A 27991-nucleotide genomic window follows, 5' to 3' on the forward strand; every position below is an offset into this window, starting at 1 on the left:
TCTCCATTCGGAGTCCATATTAACCGTATTGAATCTGTACAAAACAACTTTTCACTTTTCGCCCTCCGAGGCCTACCCTCGGATCCTGATGAGATACTACCATCCTATTTTAATAGACTTCTATTAATTAACTTACCCTCGCTAGCTAACCGCAGCTCAATTTCCACGTTCGTCGACTAACATCTAGAATCCATATCCCCTTAGTAATAAATCACTGTAGGCGAGAGTTGGAAGCACATGAACCCTTTAGGGTTTTATGTACGGGTTACAACCGCCACTCTGATATTTTTATTCGTAGTGATAACCCTTCTGTACTGAAAACTTTAATACTTGTTGAGTTAGCTCGTAGTGTAGCACCGTATTCTAATTTTGCATGTGTTTTTATTTATTTTTCGTAGTTATTATATAGTCACATTATATTATATTTTTTTTAGATTTATTTTGCATGCGTTTTTATTTATATATATATTTTTATTATATTCTATTTTTTTTTTTCCTTATTAAATTCTCTCCTAATGTTTCCTCATTCTTTTCTTCTTTCATTCTAACGCGTCTATCCAGTTCGCGAATCGTGCCGTACGTCACACGGCTGCGCCCCTCAGTCGGTTGGGCGGGAGGTGGAAGCAAAAAAATTACAGATGCCAGCACCGTTACCTAAATATTTGGCAACTAAACCTAATTCGAAGTAAATTCTATGTTTACAATGCTGAGTTATGGAGGAGTTAAGTTATGTTTACATAATTTGAAATGATTTTCATGTTTTGTCTGATATGTTACGTCAAGACCCGGTCAGGGAGGTCTTGAGGGTGGTGATTAAAGATTATAAAAAATTATTTCAGCTGCGGAAGCTTGCTGCAGCACATTTGCCATTACATAACATAATTAACTTAATTTTTTAGGAAATAATCCGGGTTGTGACTTCCAATTTTGATAAAAAATCGAAAAAAAATTTTAAAAATAAAAACGTCACCTGAGTACCTCGGGGCACTTATCCTTTAACGAATGCAATACATTTTTTTTTATATCGGATGTTTTTGTGGACAGTTAGGATGTACACCTAAAATACACTTTTTTTTGTGGGGACTCAGGAGATTCGCTATTACTCGTAAGCACGTAAATATTTTTTAATCTAAAAATTAAAAAAAAAAAGATTCTAATATTGTGTTATTATTTGATATTTAATTCATTAAGCTAACTTTGGCCGTTTCATCACAACATTTTTTGAAAAATAGCCAGTTTTGCACCCAATTAACCTAGCTTTCATTTTTGAATACTAAATTAAATTAAATAACTGCATGCATTACTAAGAGAAAGCCATCTATAATATATACAAAAAATTTTAATATAATTTCTTAGCACAATATACTTGGAAGGAGAATGTACGAAATAGAATAAATGCATATACATATGTTAGCCAAAATCAGTAAAATTTTACCTTTAAATCCGTAGGGTTTCCAGAGGCATCGCCAAATAGTTTTTGCAAGTTTTCAATTTTATTATTGATCTTTTCGAATAATTTCATTTTAATTTCAATTTGAACATGCATTTTCTTTAAGTCATTATCAAGCGTACAAGATTTTCTTTCACAATTATTTAGATTTGTTTTAATATTATCATTATTAATCTTGGCATTAAATACAGCACTTCTAAGTTTCTCGACTTCCAGCATGGACAACGCCAACTGATTTTGAACTTTTGATAATGATGAATCAACATTGCGACGTTGCTCCTGCGATTTATTCAATAACTTTAAGCGGAAAGCTGTAGCTTTGTCTGTAATAAGATGATCTTGTGCCAATTTTAATATGCTTTCCTCAATATTTATTTTTTTTTTATGATATTTATCTAATGTGAAGTCTAGCCTTCGAATTTCTGAGAATAATCGACTTCCTTCCCTTACTGATGCTTGTAAATCAGACTCTGTTCGGGTCAAAAAATCTGGCAAGTCATCAAGTTTTGTTTTAAGTCTGAAAAGTATTTCGTTTTCTTCTTCACCTAGAAAATAAAATCAATATTACTCTTATTAAAGAAGATAAATAATAATTATATAGTTATCAACAATTGTATTATACGGTATTTTCTATAGCACTAGGAGATGCAAAAAATTTCATGTTCGAAATATGGACAAGCAAGCTTATTTATACAAGAATCTAATTAGTTTTATGTAAAGAATTTTTACATTTTATATTATTTATTTTGCACAAAGAATACATTCAATAACATATATCTTCGGACCCCACAAACTGTTATATAATATCGATGATTTTACTTCTATTTCTAGCGTGATTGTGGCTGAAGATAATCAGTGTCGTAAACGTCTCGTAACCCATCACATACGTCGTAGCTTGAGATGAAATCGCAACACACTCCGCTTCTGTGATACATTTATGCGGTGCGTCAACGAGATCATTAAAAACGGTGCTTAATGATATTTAATATGTTAGGTTTGGTTGATCCGGACGGCCCTCATGGGGCCACGCATAGGCCAATATGGCCCTTAGTTGTACTGGGACCTAGTTGAGCAATGTGTGCGTGTGACAGTTAAATCGTGGGCTAGCCAGGCATTTTATAATGTTTAGTAAGCTTGAAAGTGCTGGGATGATGTGGGTGTTCCAGTTGTATTTGTGGTTTATCCAGAGTCCAAGTAAGTTGAGTGATAAGGAGTTTGTTATGTTGGCGTTGTTACAGGTGATCGTGCAAATGCAGTTATGTTTTCTGCAAATGTGCAGATGTTGGCATTTTGATGGTGAGAGAGAAGCACCAGAGTACTCGACTGGACCTGGAAACTTTATGCGGGTTTCGAGATCCTTAAAGATCAAGGTGTTTTTCGCAAAGGCCAGGAATTCGCCAGTCTTCTTCCTGGACGCATCTAGTAGCGATGCCAGAACCGGAGAGCCTAGGTGTCTCATTCTTGCCCTCGTTAGGGCTGGAAATTTCCAATTGAGATGCTCAAAGGTTTCGGTTGCCCTGGAATTATAAAATTTCCGGCATTTGGCGTTGTCGGTAATACCCAGCTTGACTGCGTGTGCAGCAGACAGGCAGTGACCTGTTAGAATACCCACTATAATTTATCAAATATTCCGCGGAAGATGCAGCACGAAGTGAATAAGTTTCTCGTTGCGCTCTTTGCACAAGACTTTTGATATTCTGCAGGTTGTGGAATTACTCCTCCACTTGCTTTTTGCGCTTGCGTCGCTTTGGAGCGTTCTAGGTAGACAGGAACGTTTTCTGCTCTTTCACTCGCTAGTGCGACGCCTTCCTTTGCAAGTTCGTCCGTGGTCTCGTTACTGTCTATGGCTTGATGGCTGGGAACCCAGTAGATCCTCACTGACTTAGTCGTGCTCAGGCTATCTAGTGACTCCCTGCTTGCCAGGGAAGGTCGCATTCGACCTTCATCGAGAGCAGACGTGCCTACGGAAAACCGCTACGCGGGGTTCATTCTTGTAGTGTTTTTCATGGTAAAAAAGTAAATTCGGAACTCTAAACTACGTACTGTCAGTTAGGCCAAACCCTACAGTGCGTATGACATACGGACACTAGTGCGTGAGACGTGTTTTTGAGCTGCAAAGTTGATTTATATGGTGCCACGCGTAACAAGCTCAAAATAATGAGCGGCGATCAAAAGAATGAGCGTAGAACCTCTGTAAACCAACCTCTTATTTCTCAACTCGCGATATCGAAGCAGAAAAAACGTCTACGTAGCCCAACCCGGCTCTACTGACCGCCGACGGCACGAGAGCGCGCTCTTGCTCTCCCGCCCTTCTCACTCCAGCCCCTACATCTTGGAGCTCCCAATGCCAAACCTCACCACCACCGGCTTCGATGGAAGACGTACCTACAACAAGCAGAGCTGCAATTTCTGCAAACGCAGCAAAAGCAACCACAAAAGCTAAACCACCGACCAATATTGCAAATAAAACAAAAACCGTGAGCTCCGATAAGCACCAAGCGGTTCCGGCCATACAGACTGGCATGGATCGCTACATCCAAATTAAGCGTAAGCTTAGCCCACATAACACGGTTGGTAACAAACCTAAGATTAACCGTGTCACCAAAAGCTACGACCCAACCAACTCCAACAGATTTTCTCCGCTAGCAGCTGGTGAGAATAACGAAGCAGAGCTGGAGCAGGAGACTCAAAAACAGCCAAAGCCCCCACCTATATATATAAGGGAGAAAAGTTCAAACGCCCTGGTCAACAAAATTGTTGCGGTGGTCGGGGACGGAAATTTTCATGTTGTTCCGATTATTAAAGGGAACATTTGCGAAACCAAAGTTCAAACCAAAACAGAAGAACACTTTCGAGCTGTATCTAATTACCTGCAGGAAGCAATAAAGAGCTTTTACACCTACCTACTAAAAAGCAGCAAGGGACTGCAAGTAGTGCTGAAAGGAATTGAACCAGAAGTCGCCCCCTCTGAGATACTAGAAGCCCTGAAAGGCAAGGGTTTCTTTGCCAAGAATGTTAGCAACATTATCAACAAAAACAAAAAGCCGCAACCTCTTTTCAAAAGTCGAACTTGAGCCAGGCAGTAAAGCCCTAAAGAAGAATGAAGTTCACCCGATCTACAAGCTGCAGTTCCTACTGCATCGAAGAATCACCGTGGAAGAACCACACAAACGCAACGGTCCTGTGCAATACACAAATTGCCAGGAGTATGGTCATACAAGGACATACTGCACCCTTCGGTCAGTCTGCGTAGTCTGTGGAGATTTCCACAACTCCGCACACTGCCCTGCGAACAAAGAAGACCCCAACACGAAAAAATGTGGAAACTGTGGAGGAAACCATACAGCTAACTACAGAGGCTGTGTGGTCTACAAGGAGCTGAAGAGTCGCATGCGAAGAGCGACAGCTACACGCCAACAAAATACACAAAATGTGTATTATAATTCAAAAACTACTCCAAATGTATTTTTTGCCAAAGCAGCCAGATCTTCTTTTGGTCCGCTAAATGCCCCCACGGACATCTCCTACGCCGAAGCTCTACGGACAGGTATGCAAAATCCACTCCCCTCAAACTCAGTAAATGCTCAGCAGGCCCCAGGGCAGCCATAAAACAACCTGGAATCCATGATGGTGACCATGCAACAAAGCATGATGGAACTCATGTCATTTATGAAAACGACCATGCAAACGCTCTTCCAGAATCAGAATATGTTGATACAGTTGCTTGTAGCACAACAGTCGAAATAATCAATGTCCAATCTACGTATATCCACATGGAATGCCAACTGCGTCTCACGGCATAAACTTGAACTAACATAATTTCTAAACGAAAACAACATCGACGCCATGCTACTGGTTGAAACGCACCTCACAAGCAGATACAACTTTCATATAAGAGGTTATACCTTCCACCGCACAGATCATCCAGATGGTAAAGCCCAGGGCGGGACCGGCATCCTTATCAGAGAACGCATCAAACACCACTTCCACCAAAGGTTTGCAACAAATTACTTGCAAGCTACGTCCATTAAAGTGCAGTCAGGTAACGGCAACCTTTGCATTGCTGCTGTCTACTGCCCACCTCGCTTTACAATCTCTGAAGGCCAATTCATGGACTTTTACAACTCTCTTGGAGATCGTTTCATAGTTGCAGGAGATTACAACGCCAAGCACACGCATTGGGGATCCCGCCTCGTCACCCCCAAGGGAAGACAACTGTATAACGCTCTCATCAATGTGAGAAATAAACTGGACTACGTTTCCACTGGTAGCCCCACCTACTGGCCAGCAGACCCCAGAAAGATACCTGATCTAATTGACTTTGCGGTGACAAAAAACATCACAGCAATCTAATAAACGCCAAGGCCCTTCCGGACCTTTCTTCAGATCACTCGCCGCTGTTGATAACCCTCTTTCAAAGCCCAGAAACTACGGATCGCTCTCACAGGCTGACGTCGCACAGAACAAATTGGATGAAATACAAAAAGTATGTGAGTTTCCACATACAGCTAGCCCCCCAGCTCAACACTGAAGCCGACATCGACTCCACCACCTCCACTCTGGAAGAGGTACTTGTGACTGCAGCCAGGATCTCAACACCACAACAGAAGGATGTGCAAAAAATCAAATTCAAAACGAACCAGCAGATTGAACAGCTTATCCAAGAAAAGAGGCGTCTGCGACGGGCGTGGCAAAACAATAGATCGCCATGCTCAAAGCAACGTCTAAATGAAGCCACAGGCAAACTATGCCGGGCCCTGAAGCAAGATGCCGAAAATGCACAATTAAGATATATTGAGAAACTCTCGCCAACCAGCACAAAGCATCCCTTATGGAGAGCTCACCCAAACTTAAGCTCTCCGGCTGAAACCATTACCCCGATTAGAAAATCATCTGGTTATTGGGCCTGCAGCGACAAAGACAGAGCCGAAACTTTTGCCTCACATCTCCAGGGCGTTTTCCAGCCGAACCCTGCTGCACATCCATTTGAACTACCATTTGAACTACCGCAAAACCAAACTGAAACGGAATCTACTACAGCATCATTTCGTCCGAACGAGATCACGAAGGTCATCAGGGAACTGAAGCCGAAAAATGCTCCCGGCGATGACCTAATAAGTCAAAAAATGATAATTGAACTTCCGAATTGTGCTATTGAGGTCATCTGTAAAATCTTCAATCGGATCATAAATCTCGGCCATTACCCAACTAAATGGAAAAAAATCTATAATTATAATGATACCGAAGCCCGGAAAAGACCACACGATTTCATCATCCTACCGACCAATAAGTCTGCTATCATGCTTGTCCAAGTTATTTGAAAAATGCCTACTAAAGCCCATAATTCCTTATCTGGGAGCTCACAACATCATCCCAGCTCATCAATTTGGCTTCAGAGAAAAGCATGGAACTATAGAGCAAGTTAACAGAATAACATCAGAAATTCGCACAGCCTTCGAACATCGAGAATATTGCAGCGCGATATTTCTCGGTGTTTCTCAAGCATTCGACCGCGTCTGGCTCAATGGCCTCATGCACAAAATTAAAACATTCTTGCTGGCATACACACACAAATTATTTGAGTCGTATCTCTACAACAGAGTCTTCGCAGTGAGGTGCAACGCAACAACATCCGGCACCTATGCAATCGAAGCTGGAGTTCCACAAGGAAGCGCCCTTGGGCCTACCCTATTTGTCCTATACACAGCGGATATCCCCACAAGCGACCAGCTAACACTATCCACTTTCGCTGACGACACTGCTATCCTCAGCCGTTCCAGATGTCCAATCCGGGCAACAACCCAGCTCGCCAACCACCTCAAGGTAGTCGAGAAGTGGCTATCTGATTGGCGTATTAAAATAAATGAACAAAAGTGTAAGCACATAACGTTCACTCTCAACAGACAAACATGCCCTCCGCTCTACCTGAACAGCACGCAGATCCCCGAAGTCAACGTGGTAACGTACCTGGGCGTCCACCTGGACAGACGCCTAACATGCCGAAGACATATTGAATGCAAGAATCATCTAAAACTAAAAGCCAGCAGTGCAGCAGCCTCCACTGGCTCATAAACTCCCGATCGCCCCTGTGTCTGGACTACAAGGTCCTGCTCTACAACTCCACACTGAAGCCAATATGGACGTATGGCTCCCAACTCTGGGGGAACGCGTGCAGTACCAATCTAGACATCATACAGCGCGCCCAATCAAAAATCCTGAGAACTATCACTGGGGCACCATGGTATATTCGCAACGAATACATCCACAGGGATGTCGGCATTCCTGCAGTTAAGAACGAAATAGAAAAACAAAAAGCGTCCTACAAGGAAAAACTTTCTACCCATCCAAATCCTTTAGCAAGGGACTTGATACGAGTTTCCAGAAGAAGCCGCCTACTACGTAACGACCATCCAACCCAGCCATAATTAGTCAGGGCCATTTACTCTGTACCAGTCTCATGACTGCTAGTTAGGTAGTATTGTAAGATTTGATACACTTATTGTTAGTCCCATAAATGAGAAGATTCAATGAATAAAAGCAAAGCCTAAAAAAAAAAAAAAGTACATTTTTGGAATTGACCGCTGATGATTGCATTGATCATATTGCAGTTTGACTATCTACGAACAAATTGAACGCCCAATGTAGACGGTTTATGCTCTGCGCAAGCTCTGCAGCTTTCCTGATGGAGAATACTTCCGCCTCCAACTGACAGACCGCTTGCGTCAGCCATTTCCTCGTCGGGTCATCCATGCACTTCAGGCCTTTGAACCCATTTAGCCACCCGGAACTATCAAAGGTGGACATGTGAGATTTGGGATCTTCCTTCTTTAGTGCAAGCAATGACTCAACGAGCCGCGCATTCACCATCCACCGCGCCTCGGCCATCTTGCCAGCTTCATCGCGTCTGTTCACGCCAGAAAGTCGTTTAATTTCGGGAGGCAGTGTGATCCCGGACGCTCTCCTTTTCTCTCCCTCTTCCTCCGGACTTCCAGTCCAAAGAGCTTCCAACCCGCTCTCAATAGCTTTAGTTTCTTTTGTATTGTTTAGTACCAATTTACTTCTGCATAAATAAACATCCCGACGCACGTCGCATAACACCCCGACAAGTCCAACGTGTTCTTATTTCGAGTGCATTTCAGAGTTAGAGCCGCCCCCCTCCAACATTGTGGCGCGCGTGAATCTTCAATAAGTGCCACGATCAAATGTCGCTTGGTCACCTCACTGACTTTTGCGGTCTTGTTGGGCTTTTTCGTCATTTGGGGAGGGCCTGCCTCCTTAGGCCCGCGTTGCCGCTTGCTCCCCGGTGCGTCCTTAGAGGCGCTCTCAGGTGAGCGTTGCCATTCGTTGTCAAGCGTCTCCTCCACCTTGAAGGTGAATCCGCCCGTCGATTTCATGTGGGGGAGTTTGGCGAACGTGCCTGCCTTCAGCGATCCTCTTCTCGGCTCACGTAAGCACAACATTCCACACAGCTTCAAAAATAAATTTTAAACTGTTTGCGGAATACATGTTGATGAAAGAACATTAAACTCAAATGGAAATAACTCTACTTACGATTGGATCAAATTGAATCGATTTTTACAATTCCCACACTGTGTGACGCTTGTAAGCGCACAATATATCGTAATAGTAGGAAATATAATAAAATAGGAGCAATTAGCGACATAAGAATATGGATCGGCGACATAATGAATATAATTTGAATTAAATGCGCGCGCGCGCCACTGATCGCGAGCGGAGGGTCACACTAGACCGAACGACTGGCCACACTATTCGGGCAAATCCCGCACAGGACTCTGGCCACACTGAAGTCGCGCCAGGGCCTATATAAAGCGGACCACGGCCCTGGAGTAATCACTTAGTAGCCGACTGCGATTGGGTCGAGTTAACCTCCCCAGTAGTTTGCAGCGAAGTCACTTTTTGGGAACTCTGGTTCCTATTTATAAATTGTAGTTAGGATCTCTGCTGACTTGCGAGTCCAAAACACTGCCGACTTTCGAGTCCAATTCTCTCTGCTGACTTGCGAGTCCAATCTCTGACGACTTTCGAGTCCAAAACACTGCCGACTTTCGAGTCCACTTCTCTCTGCTGACTTGCGAGTCCAAGTCTCTCTGCTGACTTTCGAGTCCAAACGTCTCTGCTGACTTTCGAGTCCGAATCTGCAGACTTTCGAGCTGACTTTCGAGTCCGAATCTGCAGACTTTCGAGTCCAAACGTCTTCGAGCTGACTTTCGAGTCCGAATCTGCTGACTTTCGAGTCCAACAAACGGCGCTGAGCTGACTGTCGAGTCCGACAACTACTGGGTTCGGTCGACTTTCGAGTCCGAACGCATTCTCTCGTGGTTGACTTTCGAGTCCGAACGCATTCGCTATTGGGTGGCTTTAAAGGCCCATACCCTGGCGGGACTATTGGCATTCCCCTATCGGACAGCCGTACTCGGGTCGAGGACGAATCGGAGCTACGGCGTACCCCAGAATCGAGATCCGGCATGAAATTATTGAATTATTATTATTGTACCTTTTACGTAAATAAACATTAAGATACATTTACGGCATAATCCTCTAGCGTTCTACTCTGGGACGGGGTCGGAATCTCTTACAGCAACCACGCCTGAACCAAATAAATATATCTGCACAGACCCTGGACGTCCCGCTGACTACCCGTGGACGACAGGACGTTACAGATTGGCGCCCGAACAGGTTGAAGTGGTTGCAAGAGATCGACACCAAGAGTAATGGCTAGCAGGCAGATTTAAGAGAGAGGCAGCAAGACCGTGAGTCAGAGCAACGACCACAAGGAAACGGTCAAGGATTGTAGGAGCTAGACAGACGCAAGGCTGGAGATACAATCATGGAGAGGAGGATAAACGTGGAAATCCTGGATCAAGTACGGAGCTGGGGAATAACGTACGATGGAATGACCAACCCGCTGGAATTTATAAGGAAGCTGGAAGGTTGGGCGACGGGATACGGCATCGGGCACGACCAGTTGGTGCAAACCATGCCGTTCATCCTGGAAGACGCGGCGAGCGATTGGTGGAACTGCACACCAAACAAGCTTGACAGTTGGGAGAAGGTCACGGGAGAGCTGGTGGCGTACTTCTTGCCGCGGAGGTATCAGGAGCAACTCAAGGAGCAGATCCAGCATCGGAGGCAAGGAGAGACCGAACCAACGAGAGGGTTCGCAATGGAGCTGATGCAAATGATGAGGTTTGCGGAGTATACGGCGGAGGAAAAATTGAACCGCATATACCTGAATTGCCGAAGCCAGATAAAACTATACACGAGGAGGTCGGGGTTCAAAACACTTCCCGAGTTTCTCAAACTGGCAGAGGTAGTTGAGATGATCGAAGCAGAAAGTTTCGATCAACCACAGCACAGACTCGACCAAGAGATCTGCAGAGAGTCCGACGGTGGGCCTGTTAAAAGGGACCCCAAAACCATCGGATGCTGTGAGACGGCATGGAACCGATCAGGGCACACAAGCCAGGTGGTTCCTGACCAATGGAATACACTGGAAGGTGGAGAGGCCGAGGTGTGCATTCGGGCAGCCGTTAGGAAGGAGGTCACCGAGGAATTAGAGGAATCCGACATGGGGATCCAACAAGACCTGGAAGAGGAATCGAGGCAAGAGGAAGGTGGAAGCACCACGGCGCTAGCAGGCGAGATAGGAAGGATGGCAGAGCAAGTGGAAGAACAGCCGCACGGGCAGGAAGACGAGGATCAAGAAGAAGAAATGCTGGAGGACCAGATGAGGGCGGACGTAGAGAAGAAGAACGTGGACCAGGGAGAGGAGCCAGTACAGGAAGTAGCCAACTTCGCGAGAACAACGGCAGGACGAGCATCGTGGGAAGGAGACGGCACGATTACACAAGCAACGGCGAAAGACTGGAGCGAACGGAGAGCGACGGGTCTAGTGGCATCCCGGGGAAAAGAACAAGGAGCGAAACGCAGGAAGCAACGGCACAAAGACGGAACGATGGACAGGACCCCGAACTGGAGAAGCGTATTCGACCGGGGAAAAGATCTTACGGTGTGGTAGCACACCGCCTCCCAAACGGGGGGGGAGTGTGACGCTTGTACGCGCACAATATATCGTAATAGTAGGAAATATAATAAAATAGGAGCAATTAGCGACATAAGAATATGGATCGGCGACATAATGAATATAATTTGAATTAAATGCGCGCGCGCGCCACTGATCGCGAGCGGAGGGTCACACTAGACCGAACGACTGGCCACACTATTCGGGCAAATCCCGCACAGGACTCTGGCCACACTGAAGTCGCGCCAGGGCCTATATAAAGCGGACCACGGCCCTGGAGTAATCACTTAGCAGCCGACTGCGATTGGGTCGAGTTAACCTCCCCAGTAGTTTGCAGCGAAGTCACTTTTTGGGAACTCTGGTTCCTATTTATAAATTGTAGTTAGGATCTCTGCTGACTTGCGAGTCCAAAACACTGCCGACTTTCGAGTCCAATTCTCTCTGCTGACTTGCGAGTCCAATCTCTGACGACTTTCGAGTCCAAAACACTGCCGACTTTCGAGACCACTTCTCTCTGCTGACTTGCGAGTCCAAGTCTCTCTGCTGACTTTCGAGTCCAAACGTCTCTGCTGACTTTCGAGTCCGAATCTGCAGACTTTCGAGCTGACTTTCGAGTCCGAATCTGCTGACTTTCGAGTCCGAAACACTGCCGACTTTCGAGTCCAACCGTCTCTGCTGACTTTCGAGTCCGAATCTGCAGACTTTCGAGTCCAACCGTCTCTGCTGACTTTCGAGTCCGAATCTGCAGACTTTCGAGTCCAACCGTCTCTGCTGACTTTCGAGTCCACACGTCTTCGAGCTGACTTTCGAGTCCGAATCTGCAGACTTTCGAGTCCAACCGTCTCTGCTGACTTTCGAGTCCGAATCTGCAGGCTTTCGAGTCCAAACGTCTTCGAGCTGACTTTCGAGTCCGAATCTGCTGACTTTCGAGTCCAACAAACGGCGCTGAGCTGACTGTCGAGTCCGACAACTACTGGGTTCGGTCGACTTTCGAGTCCGAACGCATTCTCTCGTGGTTGACTTTCGAGTCCGAACGCATTCGCTATTGGGAGGCTTTAAAGGCCCATACCCTGGCGGGACTATCGGCATTCCCCTATCGGACAGCCGTACTCTGGACGAGGACGAATAGGAACTACGGCGTACCCCAGAATCGAGATCCGGCATGAAATTATTGAATTATTATTATTGTACCTTTTACGTAAATAAACATTAAGATACATTTACGGCATAATCCTCTAGCGTTCTACTCTGGGACGGGGTCGGAATCTCTTACAGCAACCACGCCTGAACCAAATAAATATATCTGCACAGACCCTGGACGTCCCGCTGACTACCCGTGGACGACAGGACGTTACAACTGAAGCATTTATTACGAAAATGGGCGAGTTCCAAGAGAAGGACAGTGTCCATCCGTAACACGCATAGTTAGGGTCGAGTTGAACATGATGCAATGTGTTCCTCTGAAGGGATCTCAGTATTTCGATCTCTCTTCCTCTTAAAAACCGCAGAGCATGCATCAATGTGCAGAACAGAGATGTTTTCTGCTTCTAGTGAGCAATAGTGTCAGCACCCAAAAGATAAAGGGGAAATGTGCATTGCCTATGGTGTGGATATTCAATACCAATCATCCACACCAATAATATTAAAATTGATTTTACTGTGTTGACGTTCCCCATTAAAATAAAGAGCATAGACAATTTCGTGGTCTAAAAACCTCACATAAGTGTAATTGTGTTTGGGTATTATGAGGAGAAGGACACCGTCTATGGCCCACTATATTCGAATGAAACGGAGAAGCAGAACCATGTTAATATGCTTTTCCTCGATGGACCAACCCCCGAGAATTATGGACAGGGTCAAATGTCGGGCACTTTTCTGTAAATAGTTTAACATCCGATTTGTCTGCTATTTACGAGAACTATATAAATTATTATAATTCAAATGAGTTCACAGGATGCATATGCTTTTGATGAGGCCTTTGACTGTCACATATGTAAGGAAGTTTGAGGAAATGAAAGAGTGAGAGATCATTACCATTTTACAGGTAATTTTCGAGGTGCCGCATATACGAGTGTAACCTGAAATATAAGACAGGAAATTTTATACCCGTTTTCTTTCACAATATGTTTAAATATGACGATCAGAGAACGGCAAGGGTGCCTGTTTCGACAACTCTATTCACACTTGTCAAAATTTTGGTGCCGGTGTTTCTTACCACCGGCAAATAAAGTAAACGAGTCGCACACACATAAACTTGCACGAGTATAACGAGTGGCATGTCTACCGAGCACCTGATTACGTTTTCAACGATTTTTTTTATTCATTTTACACCTGGTACTTTTCGTTGCTCGGTGCCGGTGGCACTCACACACATAACTAAACGAGCGAGTAGTTGAAGCACACATAAGTAAACTAGCCAGTGGGTAAAGCACACAAAAAATACTCGGGTGAAGTCATCCGAGTAGTTTTTGTGTGCTTTACCCACTCATTCGATTAGCATTCGGTTTTTTTACTATGTGTGAACGACGATAATCGCACTCTTCTCGCTCTTGTCAACGCACGTGAAAATCGACGGCATAACATTGGTTTGGTGACGCTAAAGACAAAAAATTGCAAGATGACTGAAACTGAACAAACATTAAAAAACAAAATAGATTCGGGAACCTACAAAGTGAACAAAAGAACAAAGGGAAAAAGCTTAATTTGGAACATTTTGTACGAAATTTTGAAAGAGGACGACACTGTGGTTGACGGATGGATTTATTGCGGTAAATGCAAACAAATTCTAAAATACGTGGTAAACCAAACGTCGAATTTATCTCGCCACAAATCTTGTGTAGAATTGAAGCAACCCAAAGAAGTTAAAAAAGTGTCAGAGACTGACAAAAAACAAGCCACAATAAAGTGCACGGAGTGGGTTGTGCGAGACTGTCGTCCATTTTCTGCAGTTTCTGGATCGGGATTCAAAAACTTGGTCAACTTTTTTATCAAAATCGGTGCCACCTATGGCGAAAACGTGGACGTGGACGACCTAATACCCGATGAGAGAACATTAAGCCGGAATGCGGAAAAACTAGCCATGGAAAAAAGGAAAATTGTTGCTGAGGATGTTAAAGATCTAATGGAAAGCGGAGGAGTGGCAGCAACGCTAGATATGTGGACAGACCAATATGTCCAAAAAAAATTATAAACTTCATGACATCATTCTGGGAATAACATCTATGGATTATGCTAAATCTACAGGTGAAAATATTTTGGATAAAATAAAAAGCTTGTTTTTAGAATATAATATTGAAAACATAAAAAACATAACATTTGTTACGGATAGAGGAGCGAATATTAAAAAGACGTTGGAAAACAATATATGTACGTTTAAATTGCAGCAGCCATCTTTTCGCGAATGTTTTACAAAAATCTTTTAAGCAAACAACCGAATTGGATGAAACCGTGCACGCTTGCAAGAAAATTGTAAAATATATCAAGGAGGCGAACTTGCAACACCGGCTTCAAACCACAGTGAAAGGGGCATGTCCAACTCGATGGAATTCTAATTATACCATGATGAAGTCCATTGTCGATAATAGGCTGACAATAACACAGTTGTTAAGCGAGTCTCCAGGAGCACAACAGGATGACCTAATTGAAATAAAATTATTCTGTGCTGATCAGATGGAAACACTCAATAGCTCTGTACTAAAAAATACAAATAGTTTTCCACCCTATGCAGAAAGCTCAAATAGCCCAAACAATTTACTCAAAACTAAAGCTCAATCACCCGTTTCAAGAACATAATTTTTTTCCCGAAGTTAGTTGCCACATCTAATTCTAATTCGCAAGAATCTGTACTGGAAGAAATAGAAAGATATTGCAAGGAATGGGTATCAATAACCGAACATTTTGAAGCTATCGACTGGTGGAAAGCTAACGAGTTCAATTACCCTCGGTTGTCGAAGCTTGCCTTTATACTCCATGCGATACCTGCAAGCAGTGCCGCCGCTGAAAGGGTGTTTTCGTTGGCAGGCAATATTATCACTGAAAAACGAAATAGACTGTCTCCCAAATCTGTTGACAGTATTTTTGCACTCCTTTTTAAAAAATATGAATATTTCCGAATTTTAAAAATAGAAGAAATGAAAATGTATACTGTATTTTTAATTTACTTTAATGTATTTTGGTTGTACCAGGTTGCAAAAGGAATCACAAAAATGAACTAGAGCATCTAGTCACCGGGTGTTGTTTTCTCTTTCAAGCATTTCTCGCTCAACTTCAACACACACACCGAATCAAAATAAGACTCCTAGACGAACTTCGCTTGTGTGCACAAATATACGAGAATTATTGTCTAGTGTTTACTCGCACCCTATTCTCGTTGCCGAAAAATAACTCGGGTGTCAAAAATACTCGGTGTTTATCCGGTGGTCCGGTTGATCCGGTGGTTTGCTGCCGCTCTCTGATGACGATCACTTATTTGTAAAAGAACTCAGGAACTCGGAAACAAGGAGGTATATATTTTAATTTCAAAATATATTCCTGTAGGAAAGAATAAGTTAGAAATTAGATTTTTATATATTAGGTTGTTTGGTAATGACATACCGCTTTTTACATTCAAATTTCGCACATCGCTTGTGAAGTCAAATATAATCGTACATGGCAATGTTGTATATTGTTTGAAAGGTATTGGTATCTCCTTTAAAATGATATATAAATTGTTTACATGAGCTTCCACATTAAAAAGTTACAATCGATTGAAATGGAGTTCACAAACGCAGAAATTCGGGCAATTTTAAAAATTTATTTCGCACAGGGAAAAACTGCTGAGGAATCTCGCCGACAAATTTTTGCTGTCTTAGGAGATAACAAACTTTCGATCCAAATCGCCGAACAGTGGTTTAGGCGATTCCGAAGTGACAATTTTGATACCAAAACACCGAAGCTCTCCTGACGACCAGTGACCGTTGATACGGATAAAATCATGGAAATAGTGGATCGAGATCGTCATGTGACTTTTAGAACCATCGCAGAGGAGCTGCAACTAAGCACGGAAACAGTCCATAGGCATTTAAAGTCGAAAAACGTAACAAAAAAGCTCGATGTAAGGGTGCCTTATGAGTTATCCCAAAAAAACCTATTCGACCGTGTATCAATCTGCGAATCTTTGTTGCACCGTAATAAACTCGACTCATTTCTGGATCGGTTAGTCACTGGTGATGAAAAATGGATCACATATGACAACATAAAGCGTAAAAGATCCTGGTCGAAGCACGGTGGTCGTTTCAAACGGTGTTGCTGAGTGTATGGTGGGATATCAGAGGAATTATCCATTATGAAGTGTTGCTCAACCATCAATTCTGACCTCTACTGCGAACAACTGGAGAGATTGAAGATTGCACTTGAACAGAAGTGGCCAGCCATGGTGAATCGTAAGGGCGTTGTGTTCAATCATGACAACGCCAGGCCCCATACATCTTAGGTGACGCGTCACAAGCTACGGGAGCTTGGTTGGGAAGTGTTAGTGCATCCACCTTATAGTCCGGACATTGCCCCAAGCGATTACCATCTGTTTTTGGCCATGCAAAATTTTTTCGGTGGACAAAAATTGAGTTCAAGGAAGGATTGTGAAAATCGAATCGCTGAGTTTTTTGCCAGTAGGGACAAGGACTTCCTTAGGAGAGGCATATACAAGTTACCATCAAAATGACAGAAAATCATCGAAGACAACGGTACATAAAGCACTTAAATCGGACAATGCTAACTATGTTAAAATCGTCGTCAAAAATCAATAAAGAAACCGGTATGTCATTACCAAATAACCTGATATTATTCGTTCCTGCCCTATAGTCTAAGACACCCTTGCAGGGAATTTAAGTGAAGGGAATTTCAATGTTCTTTAAAATCATTTTCCAAATAACCCTGCGACGACCCACATCGCTACAAAAAATATAATCCATAAGTAGACTTCGAATAAGATTAAGAATAGTAGTGACAACGCCGGCCAAGGAATAGCGCGTCCAGCCCTGAACAGCTGACTATAATCGAATGGATACGATCGATCTGGCAACGCCCTGCCTATCGACCATCGGGGAATTATCGATTATCGATCGGGGAAAAACAGCTGTCGACCGGCTATATAAAGCGACGCACCGGCCAGTGCCAGTGACTTTTGCGGAGCAGCCGAGCAGGGAACATCTCGTAAGTAAATACGTAAACAAGTAGGACAGGGTCTGGCCCTAGCGGCGGACCTTGGTAGGCAGTAGGATATTGTTTGGCCCTAGTTGGCGAACCTTAATTGCTAAGATATATAGGAAAAGGTATAGGTAGCAGTAGGATTAGGTCTGGCCCCTGCAGGCGGAGTAGACGGGAGGAGCGGAGTCTGGCCCTAGTTGGCGGGTTTCATATAGCTAGTTAGGCGTGGGACGAGGTCTGGCCCTTGCTGGCGGATCTCGATAGCTACGGGGTAGCAGGAAAGCGAGCTTAGGCACGACGGTCGCTCACTTCGAGAGACGTCACCCGGACCCACCTACCGTGACCACGATAGCGGCCACCCGCAACCGGTCACGCACCCTACACGCATCACCCGAAAAGGGTACTGTGACGACACGACTGGTCGCCACAACCCTATAAATATAATTATGTAAATAATACCCTAAAATTTAAGCTTAGAACTACTTATGTACATATTATACCTAAAATTAAGACTAAACACACACACTCACACACGCACACCCGGCATGAAAAAAAACAGCGAGAACCGTATACGTACTAAGTCGAGTTTTAATCGTGCTCCGAAGTTTTATCCTTTAAAGCCGGTTAAAAGTGCTAAGTTCATCCTGGAAAAGGAACAGAAGTGTGGTGCGAGATTCCCGGCGTCAGTGGTACATACCCGGAACGTTCCTGGATTTCAAACCCATCAGGCCTCAGGTGCCCAAAAAAATCTCGGCACCCAAACCGCCGCAGAAGCTTGGAGGTAAGGGGTACTCTCGCCTCTCTTCCCAGCAAACGCCTTTCTTTTTTCACTCCACTCACGCTTTCCACCATCCACAAGCCTTTTTTCCCCGTTTTCCTTTTGCCACGCATACACAGCTGATCGCGGCTGATCGTAGTGTTGAGCAACGCTAACGCAGGAGCTCCTACAGCCGCGCTTAACAGCACGACACTCTTAGTGTTGGAAAGTGCTCGCGGCCAAGCTTCCCGCCCTTCCGCGACTTACATTTGATTCAAAATAAATAAAATAAATAAATAAGTAAATAATTAATTCTATTAGTTTGATTAGCCTGACTGGTCTAACGGATCCAATTGGTCGGATTGACTTAATTAATTGATTTGACTGAGCTGATTGACCTAGTTAATTATTGATTTGATTAACCTGATCGATCTTATTGGTTTGATTAATAATTTAATTGATTTAGTTGACTTGATTGATTAGTTGCTTTGTTTGATTTGATTGATTTGATTTGTTTAGTCGATTTGAATAAATTAATTTATTTAATTTAATTTAAACTGACTTAATTGATTGGATTGATTTTGTCGAGCTGGTCAACTTAATTGATTTAAGTAATTTAATTAATTTTATTAAGTTAAATTTGTTTGATTGGTTTGGTTAGTTAGATTGTTTTAATTGGTTGATTGATTTAGTTGGCTTAGTTGATTGGTTGGTTGGTTGCCTGATTCAATTAATTAAACAATAAATAATTATTAACCCGAGGCCGTGTAAGGTCGCTCTGCTGGCAGGCGAAAAAAGGTCTCGGATCTGACCAAGCTCCGATTCCCCGCCTAGGCGGTGTCCCGATCAAGGGACTTCGGGGACAGAGTCGGGGCGGTATAACCCCCGTCGCAGAGCCAGGGGGAAATCCTTGGCCAGCGTGGGAGCCCGGCGCTGACCGACAAGCCGGCTATGGAAGAGGTAAACCCCGTCGTGGGCGGAACAGCACTGGCGGGGTCGCCATGTGCATCGAGGGAAGAGGAAGAGGCAGCGGCGTTCAGCAAGAGCAACAAGCTCGCCCGATCGCCACAGCTGCACAAGTCCCAAGGAGGGCAGAGCTCAGACTCTACGCCGCCCCCCAAGAGGTCACGAGACCCTGCAAGCCCGGCTGGTTCACCAAGAACTACGCCGGCCAAGAAATGCAAGGCGTCAGTAGAGGCAGCTTGCCAGCAGGATCTCCAGGAGATGGGAAAATTGCTGCATGAGGTTTCATTGAAGATGATGGACAAAACTACGCGTCACATCACCATGTCCTTGAGGGAGATGATTGCCAAGGTGAAGTCCCTGCACTCCAACATCCTTGTAGCAAACAGAACGGCCGCGGCAGGTGTCAGCGACAGGCAGGGGAGCCGGGTCGCGAATAACCTGTGCCGGAAATGCGCCCAGATCACCCAAAGCGCGGACAAGGAGCAGCAAACGGCGACCGCCTGGAAAAAGGAGGCATCGGTCCAAACCGAGCCGTGGAGAAGGCTAAGCCAGCCAGAGGCGCCGGGATTACCCGCACCGGTGCTGGCCCCGCCACCCCCTCGTCTAGCGCAGCAGAAAAGCGCAAAGGCGCCCAAGAAGCCGCGTGCGAAGCCGCCAGCGGCTTTGCATGTTGCATCGGAGCAGCATAGGCCAGCCCGGAAGCCTGTGAGCCAGGAGAACCCCGAAACCGAATGGGAGGTCGTGGCGAGGAAGACCAGAACAGTGCGACGCACTCGGCCAGACGCTGTCATTGTCCACGCGAGCGGCAAGTCCTACAGCGAGGTGCTCGCAATGGTGACGAGGAGAGACGACAAGCAGCTGTCGGACCTGGGACGCTGTGTGTCAAAGGTTCGCCGAACCAACAACGGCAACCTGCTCCTGGAGGTGGCGAAGGGTAGCGCCGAGAGCGCCGCGACAATGAAGGAGAACATCGAGAAGGTGCTCGGAGATTCAGCGTCAGTGCGCGCTACGACTGAGGACTCAAAAGTCCTCGTCTTGGAAGTGCGCAACATCGACACGATCGCGACGAAGCAGGAGGTCTGCGCCGCCCTCGCGGGCCAGTTTAACTTCGAGGAGGAGAGGGTGAAAGTGCGGAGTATGCGCCGCAGCTTTGCAGAAACCCAAACTGCAATAGTCAGCCTTCCCGTATCCCTTGCCAAAGCCGTCCTCCATCATGGTGAAGTTCTGATTGGATGGTCCATCTGCAGGATCCGGGAACGACGTGGTCCCGTGAGGTGCTTCAGATGCCTAGAACCAGGGCATATTGCGATCCACTGCAAGGGCCCGGTGGACAGGAGCGGTTGCTGCATTAATTGCGGCGAGCCGGGACACAAGGCGGCCTCGTGCAACAAGGAGCCGTCATGCTTCATATGCGCTGCGGCTGGAAGGAAGGAGACGAGGCACAAGGCAGGCGCCAGGGGATGCCCAGTCTCAGATAGTGGAAAGGGGAATCTTCGACCTCCATGCAGTTGATTCAACTCAATCTGAACCACTGCAGGTCAGCGCAGGATCTCCTGTCGCAGACGGTGCGAGAGCTTGGCTCGGAGGTGGCAGTCCTAAGCGAGCCCTACAGGGTTGGTAGCAACCGCGACTGGGCCACTGACCTCTCTGGCAAAGCGGCCCTGTGGAGCTGCGGAGCGGATGCGCCGGAGATGCGCGACACCAAATCAGCGGAAGGGTTCGTTCGGGCGAACATTGGCGGAACCTGGCTATACAGCTGCTACTTGGCACCCAGCCTTTCACTGGAAGAGTTTGGCAGGGTACTGGACGAGCTGTGCAGCGACCTGCGTGGGAGGAGCAACGTGGTGGTCGGCGGAGACTTTAACGCCTGGGCCATGGAATGGGGGTCCTCTCGGACCAACGCCAGAGGTCGAGCGGTGCTTGAGACCTTCGCCTCCCTGGACGTAGTCCTTCTGAACGAAGGCTCCCGGCAGACCTTCAGCAGGGCTGAGGTGGGCTCGGTAATCGACCTTACCTATGTCAGCAGTGCGCTGGCCAGCAGCGCCAGATGGAAGATCAGCGAGGCCTATACCGCCAGCGACCACGAGGCTATCGAGTGCTCGATAGGCGCCGCGCATCGCACGAGTGGGTCCCTACTCCCGGATAGGAAGGCGTTCCGGCAAGACACCTTCAGGCCGCGGGATTTTGCAAATGCCCTCGAGGGCTTCACGGCAGGCGAAGCAGAAGGAGCCAACGAGACGGCCGACAAGCTGGCACGGGCCGTGGACGGCGCTTGCAGCCAAAGCATGCTACCAAGAAGGCCGTTCAGAAAGCACCACTCCCCGGTGTTTTGGTGGAGCGAGGAGATCGCGGACCTGCGCCGTAAATGCCACCGCAGCAGAAGATTGTTGCAGCGAGCTAGAGGCACCCCGCGCCTTCTTACGTGTAACGACCACTACAAGGCAGCAAGAAAGGAGCTCAAGACTGCCATTAAGAACAGCAAACGAGAATGCTTCCTCAAGCTGTGCGACGCCGCCGAGGAGGATCCATGGGGAGGGGCCTACAGAATGGTAGTAAAGAGGCTCAATGCGGGTGGCGGTGCCCCAACCGACCCGGTGACGCTGGAGAGGATAGTTGGCTCCCTGTTCCCGAGCGGTCGGCAGGTCTTGAGCAGCACCGAGTTGGGCGACATCCGTTGGGTCACGGAAGCTGAGGTTCTCCTTGCCGCTAGAAGCCTGAAGCCCAAGAAGGCTCCGGGGCCCGACGCGATTCCGAGTAGAGCAACCAAGCTGACTCTATCGCTGCTGACGTCCGAAGTTGCCGGCCTGTTCAACAAGTGCCTTCTGGAGGGGACGTTCCCCGACAGATGGAAAAGGCAACGTCTGCTACTGCTGCCCAAGCCAGGCAAGCCACCAGGAGAAGCATCGTCCTACAGACCGATCTGTCTGCTGGACACGATCGGCAAGGTATTCGAAAGGGTGATCTCAACCCGGCTGAGCCAAGCCATCGAAGCCGCTGGTGGACTCTCCCCGGAGCAATATGGCTTCAAGAAGGGGAAGTCTACGCTGGACGCCATTGCAAAGGTAGTCAAATTGGCGCAGGATGCCATTGCCGGAACCAGGTGGAAAGGAGGAAGCAAGTCCTACTGCCTGGTGGTCACCCTGGACATCAGGAATGCCTTTAACTCGGCAGACTGGAGCCGTACGCTGGAGTCCCTGAGGAACTTTAACATTCCTGGGTACTTGCTGAACGTAGCTCACAGCTACTTCAGCAACAGGGTACTCATGATGGACACGAGCATGGGTCCCAAAGAGCACAACGTCTCAGCCGGAGTCCCGCAGGGCTCCGTCCTGGGTCCTCTCCTTTGGAACGCAATGTACGACGGCGTGCTGAGGCTTTCGATGCCAGTCAGCACCAACCTGGTTGGATTCGCGGACGACGTCGCTATAGTGGTGGTAGCAAAGGAGCTAGCATCTGTGGAGGCGCGCGCGGACACGGCCATCCAAGCCGTAGAGTCGTGGCTGGCGGTTGCAGGTCTGGAGCTGGCGGCCCACAAGACGGAAGCGGTCCTAATCTCGAGTCGGAAAGCGGTGGAGACTGTTAGCGTGCTGGTTGGAGGGACGAGGATCCGGTCGCAGAGGGCGATCAAGTACCTGGGCGTCATCATCGACACCCGGCTGTCCTTCAAGGAGCACCTGGAGTACGTCCACCAAAAGGCCAGCGGTACGGCTGGAGCGCTCTCTAGGATGCTGCCGAATACTAGAGGTCCAAGGCAGTACACGAGGAAACTCCTCTCATCTGTGGTGACCGCGCAGATCCTGTACGCGGCATCAGTTTGGGCCGAAGCTGCTTCCGTCCAAAGCTACATGCGAGGAGTGGAGGCGACCTACAGAGTATGCGCTATCAGGATCGCGTGCTCGTTCCGGACTATCTCGGAAGACGCGGCACTGGTCATCGCAGGGCAAGTCCCACTGGCGGAGCTCATCCGGGAGAGGAAGGAAATCTTCGCAGCCATGCAGGACAGGAGGGCACTGCCATCCAGAGCAGAGCTAAAGGTCGCCGCTAGAAGGAGGAGCATAGAAAACTGGCAGTCCCAATGGGACTCCTCATCCCGACTCATCCCAGACATAGCGCGATGGGTAGAGAGGTCGCATGGGCAGGTCAACTTCTACCTGAGCCAGGTGCTAAGCGGCCACGGATGCTTTCGCCATTACCTAAAGCGCTTCGGCCACGAGACGGAGGATTGGTGCCCGGAGTGCGGATCTGGCATTGTGGAGGACGCGGAACACGTCTTCTTCGAGTGCCGGAGGTTTGGCCTGGAGAGGCAGGAGCTAGAGGAGGTAGCTCGATCCACGATCAGCGTCGAATCCTTGGTACCGAGGATGCTCGAGGACCAGAGAGTGTGGGAAGCGGCAAACTCATTTGCCGCTTGCGTGATGAAGACCCTCAGGACCCTGGAGCGAAGGCGGAAGGAGCGGCCGGAGTAGGGGCTTTTGCGCCCGCGAAGCAATGCGGCGGTACCGCACGGCGTGAGCCCGTACTTCAACGCAAAATCTTTTCCGTTAATCAGTAGTGTAAATTTTTGTAAATGTAAGATAGTAAATAGTGGAATAAATCTCGAATACAAAAAAAAAAAAAAAAAACGCACACCCGGCATGAAGCCATACACACACACACACACATCACCCGGTCACAGGACGTTGTAGTACGCTGTACGGTGAGGTTGTGTTTTCCGGGGCGCTCCCCCAGGGAGGCGGAATTGAGGCCAAACCTAGTACGAATAAAAGTGTTAGTGCTATGTGAAGTTGCAGGATGACCATGGGTCGGACCTACATGCCCGGTCCGCCGTTCCTAGGACCGTGGTGCGCTGCGCAGAGGGTCCACTCGATGGCCACAGCTCCGGCGGCAGGGGTAAGTGGGGGTGGCTCTTTCACCGAGAGCCTTTCTTCACTTTCTCTTTAACGCGTTGGTAATTGCTCTTACCAATGTGGCGGCCCGCATTAAGTGGCATATCATCCCAGCTGAGCGTTAGATCAGCTGTAGTAACAGTGTTGGAAAAGGCGAAACCGCGTAAGCTTGTAGCTCGCGTAACTCGGCCCGTAACCAGTGTGCGCCAGAGGGCGCTTGGCCCGGTAGGCGGCGCTGGCGATCAAACCAGTGCTGGCTGTTAAAAGCTGCCTGTTACGACGTTTACATGCGGGGAGGCCGACGAAACAGTAGCATACTGTTTCGGGCGGCGGCCACGATCCTTTGGCAGAGGGTCATGGCAGGGATTTGAAACTCCCTCTCAGCACAGCGGAGGCCTTCGATGTGGTAAAGGTCATGGAACGGACCAACTGCCATCCCCTCCGCGACGCGGCACACCCTAAAACGGAGCTCTGGCGACCGAGGAGGGGCGGTATAACCCCCAGCGATAATGCCGTGGAGAAATCCTCGGCTATCGTTGGATGCCCCGAATGGTGCAACCCACGCCCGTAACGCACTTAGCCTGTCCCTAATGGGGCGGCTGATCGGTCTGCGTCTGTGCCATAATGGCCGGCAGGCTCGAGCTGCGACGGCTCCCCAAATCCATACCGCGTCTGAGCCATATTGGCCGGCGGTATGGTCTGCGTCTGCACCGTATCGGTCGGCAGCAATCTAAACCTGGCAGGGGGTATAAAATGCAACCTAGCAGGAGGTATAAAATGCAACCCATCAGCAGGGTATATTGCTGCATGTAAAGGTATAGGAATGCTTGGTATCAACAATTATACTCCAGGTGGCAGCCACTCAGGTGGAAATCCACCCGCGGTAAACTCCGCGGCTAGGGCACGGATTCTGGAGGCCCTAACTACCATTCCACCCACCACGGCGACGCCGGCGGCACACTTGGCCGACGTCAACCCGGATGCTACAAGTGTAGATGAAGAACTGAGAGCGTTTCAGAAGGGCTCCCGCCTACGGCGCAGCCCGCCAGGAAATGCTGCCAAAGCGTCTGTTGTCTCAGCCCCAAGCGGGACCGCTGAAGGGGACAATTCGTGTACCCCAATAGCGAAACGCAACAGGGACTCCCCGAGTCCATCAGGGACTGAGCAGCCTACTAAGAGGCACAGGGCCCCCCAGCCACAGCTAGTGGAGATGGGGGTGATCCTCGAAGACCTGCTTACGAAGGTCAACGAGCAGAAGGTGCGGAGTATCAACCAGGGTATGAAGAATGCCTTCGCCAGGCTCAAGGAGCTCCAAGAAGCATTAATGCGCAACCCGGAGGCAAGGCCCCCCCACACACGGAGTGAGGAAACTTGGGACAGCCCAAGTCTGTATTCCGCGCCGCGACAAGTCAGCCCAAACTTCTCCGAGCAGGCGTGTCCGTCCGGATAAACGAGACCAGGGAAGCGACCCTAAACGCCACATGGTGAGGAGCTCGCAATCACCGAATCCTAGGAGGATTGCGGAGGGCACCAATGGAGGAGACGGAAAGGCGCCCATCGAGCAAACACGACGGGCTCATCCCGGAGCAGGCCGGCCCGAGAGGCCCAAAAGACGTGGTAAGGATGCGCTGATCATAAGCCCTCCTCCAGACAGGTCTTACAGCGACGTGCTCGGTCTGGTTACGCGAGCTAAGGACGCCAGGATGGAAGAAGTTGGCGATAGCGTCTCCAGAGTCAGAAAGACAGCTAAAGGAGAATGCTACTGGAGATTAAGCGCAACTCGCAGGCCCAAACCAGCGGCTTTAAGGAGCTGATTGGCAAAGCACTGGGAGCCGGAGCCACGATCCGCACAATGACGCCCCAGGCCGTTTTCCGGATATGGGACCTGGACGAGCTGACCACAAAGGAGGAGCTAGTGAATGGGCTAGTCAAGCAGGCGGACCTCCCTCCGAACTCGGTGACAATAAAAGGGATACGCGCCTTGGCCTCAGGAAGCCAGGCCGCAACCTTCACGGTTCCGGCGGGCGTGGCAGGCGCGCTCATCAAACTTGGCAAAGTTAACGTCGGATGGACCAGGTGCCGGATCAAGGAATACGGAAGAATACGGAACCGATCTCGCAGTGCTAAGCGAGCCGTACAGAGGTGGTCGCAACCACAACTGGGCCGTGGATAGCTCCGGCAAGGCGGCCTTGTGGGTTTGCGGAACCACGTCATTGCGTTTGGAAAACGTCCACGCGGACAATGGCTTCGTGCGTGCCAAAGCTGGAGGCTGGTGGGTCTACAGCACATACCTCGCCCCTAGCCTCACGCTAGCAGAGTTCGCTGCCAGCCTGGACAGGCTTGCTGCTGATGCAAGAGGCCGCTCACCGACTCTGCTTGCGGGAGATTTCAACGCCTGGGCGGTCGACTGGGGTAGGGCTACCACAAACGCCCGTAGCAGAACACTCCTTGAAGTGCTCTCAACGCTAGATGTGGCCTTACTCAACGTAGGGCAGGAGCACACTTTTAGCAGGGCGGGAGCAGGATCGGTGGTGGACCTCACCTTCGCCAGTCGCTCGAGAGCTGGGCAGTGCAGGTGGATACTTAGCGGGGTGTACACGGCAAGTGACCACGCGGCAATTTTCACCACGCTGGATGTTCGCAGCACGCTCCCTCCACCTCCCCCCGCGCAGCAGCGCAAAAGCTTTAAGGCCGACTTGCTCGACACCCAAGCCTTTGCACTAAAGATGCAGAGAGTGGAAGCGACAGGCGACACCGATGACATGGCCAATTCGGAGATGAGTCAGGTGCTATCGGCCTGTGAGGAGTGCATTCCATCCAGGTCCGCCCACTCTAGGCACCGCGACTCCGTGTACTGGTGGAACCAGGAAATAGCAGAGGCACGAAAGGACTGCGTGAGAGCCAGGCGACTTTACCAACGGTCGCGCGGATCCCAGTCACACCTGGTAAAGCGCGAGGCATACCATCGGTGCAGAAGAGCTCTCAAGGCGGCAATAAAGGGCAGCAAGAGAAAATGCTTTCTGGAGCTGTGCGAGGCAGCGGACCGAGACCCATGGGGGAACGCTTACAAATTAATTGTAAAGAAAGTCGGCAGAGCGAACAACTGCGCCCCACTGGACGCGGAAAGCCTCGGGAAGATTGTTGCGCACCTATTCCCCAGGATGTCTAACCCTGATGCATGAGCTCGAGCACGTCTCCGAAGAGGAGATGATGGCGATGGCGGGTAGGATCAAGGTGACGAAGGCGCCAGGCCCGGATTGCATTCCCAACAGGGCGCTCAAACTAGCCAAACTTCGCCCGGACATATTCGCGGTGCTGTTCGAGAAATGCATGCGGGAGGGGCTCTTCCCCCTCAATATGGAAAGCGCAGAGACTGGTTCTGCTGCCCAAGCCGGGAAAGCCGTTGGATGATCCAGCATCCTTCAGACCAATATGCCTGATAGACGGGGCCGGCAAGGTGCTGGAACACCTAATCAGCACGAGACTGGAGAGGGCTATCGTAGCGGCAGGAGGTCTCTCTGAGGTCTACCGTCGACGCCATCTCCAAGGTGGTGGACATTGCCTCCGCGGCTATCGCCGGACAACGCTGGAAAGGGGGCTCTAAGGAATATTGCCTTATTGTCACCCTGGACATACCCAATGCATTCAACACGGCGAGATGGGGCCGGATAATGGATGCCTTGTCCAACTTCGGAGTTCCCACCTAT

At 48.3% G+C, this 27991-nt stretch overlaps 1 protein-coding gene across 1 annotated transcript in view; it reads right to left on the reverse strand.

Moving 5' to 3' along the window:
• Positions 1-27991, reverse strand: part of l(2)41Ab (lethal (2) 41Ab) — a 253675-nt gene that overhangs the window by 83874 nt on the left and 141810 nt on the right. The window contains exon 3 of the mRNA XM_070284230.1: positions 1436-1995. Coding sequence (XP_070140331.1) covers positions 1436-1995 — 560 coding nt within the window. The remainder of the gene's footprint in view (positions 1-1435; positions 1996-27991) is intronic.

This window comes from Drosophila kikkawai, chromosome 2R (genome assembly GCF_030179895.1).
Source record: "Drosophila kikkawai strain 14028-0561.14 chromosome 2R, DkikHiC1v2, whole genome shotgun sequence".
NCBI lineage: Eukaryota > Metazoa > Arthropoda > Insecta > Diptera > Drosophilidae > Drosophila > Drosophila kikkawai.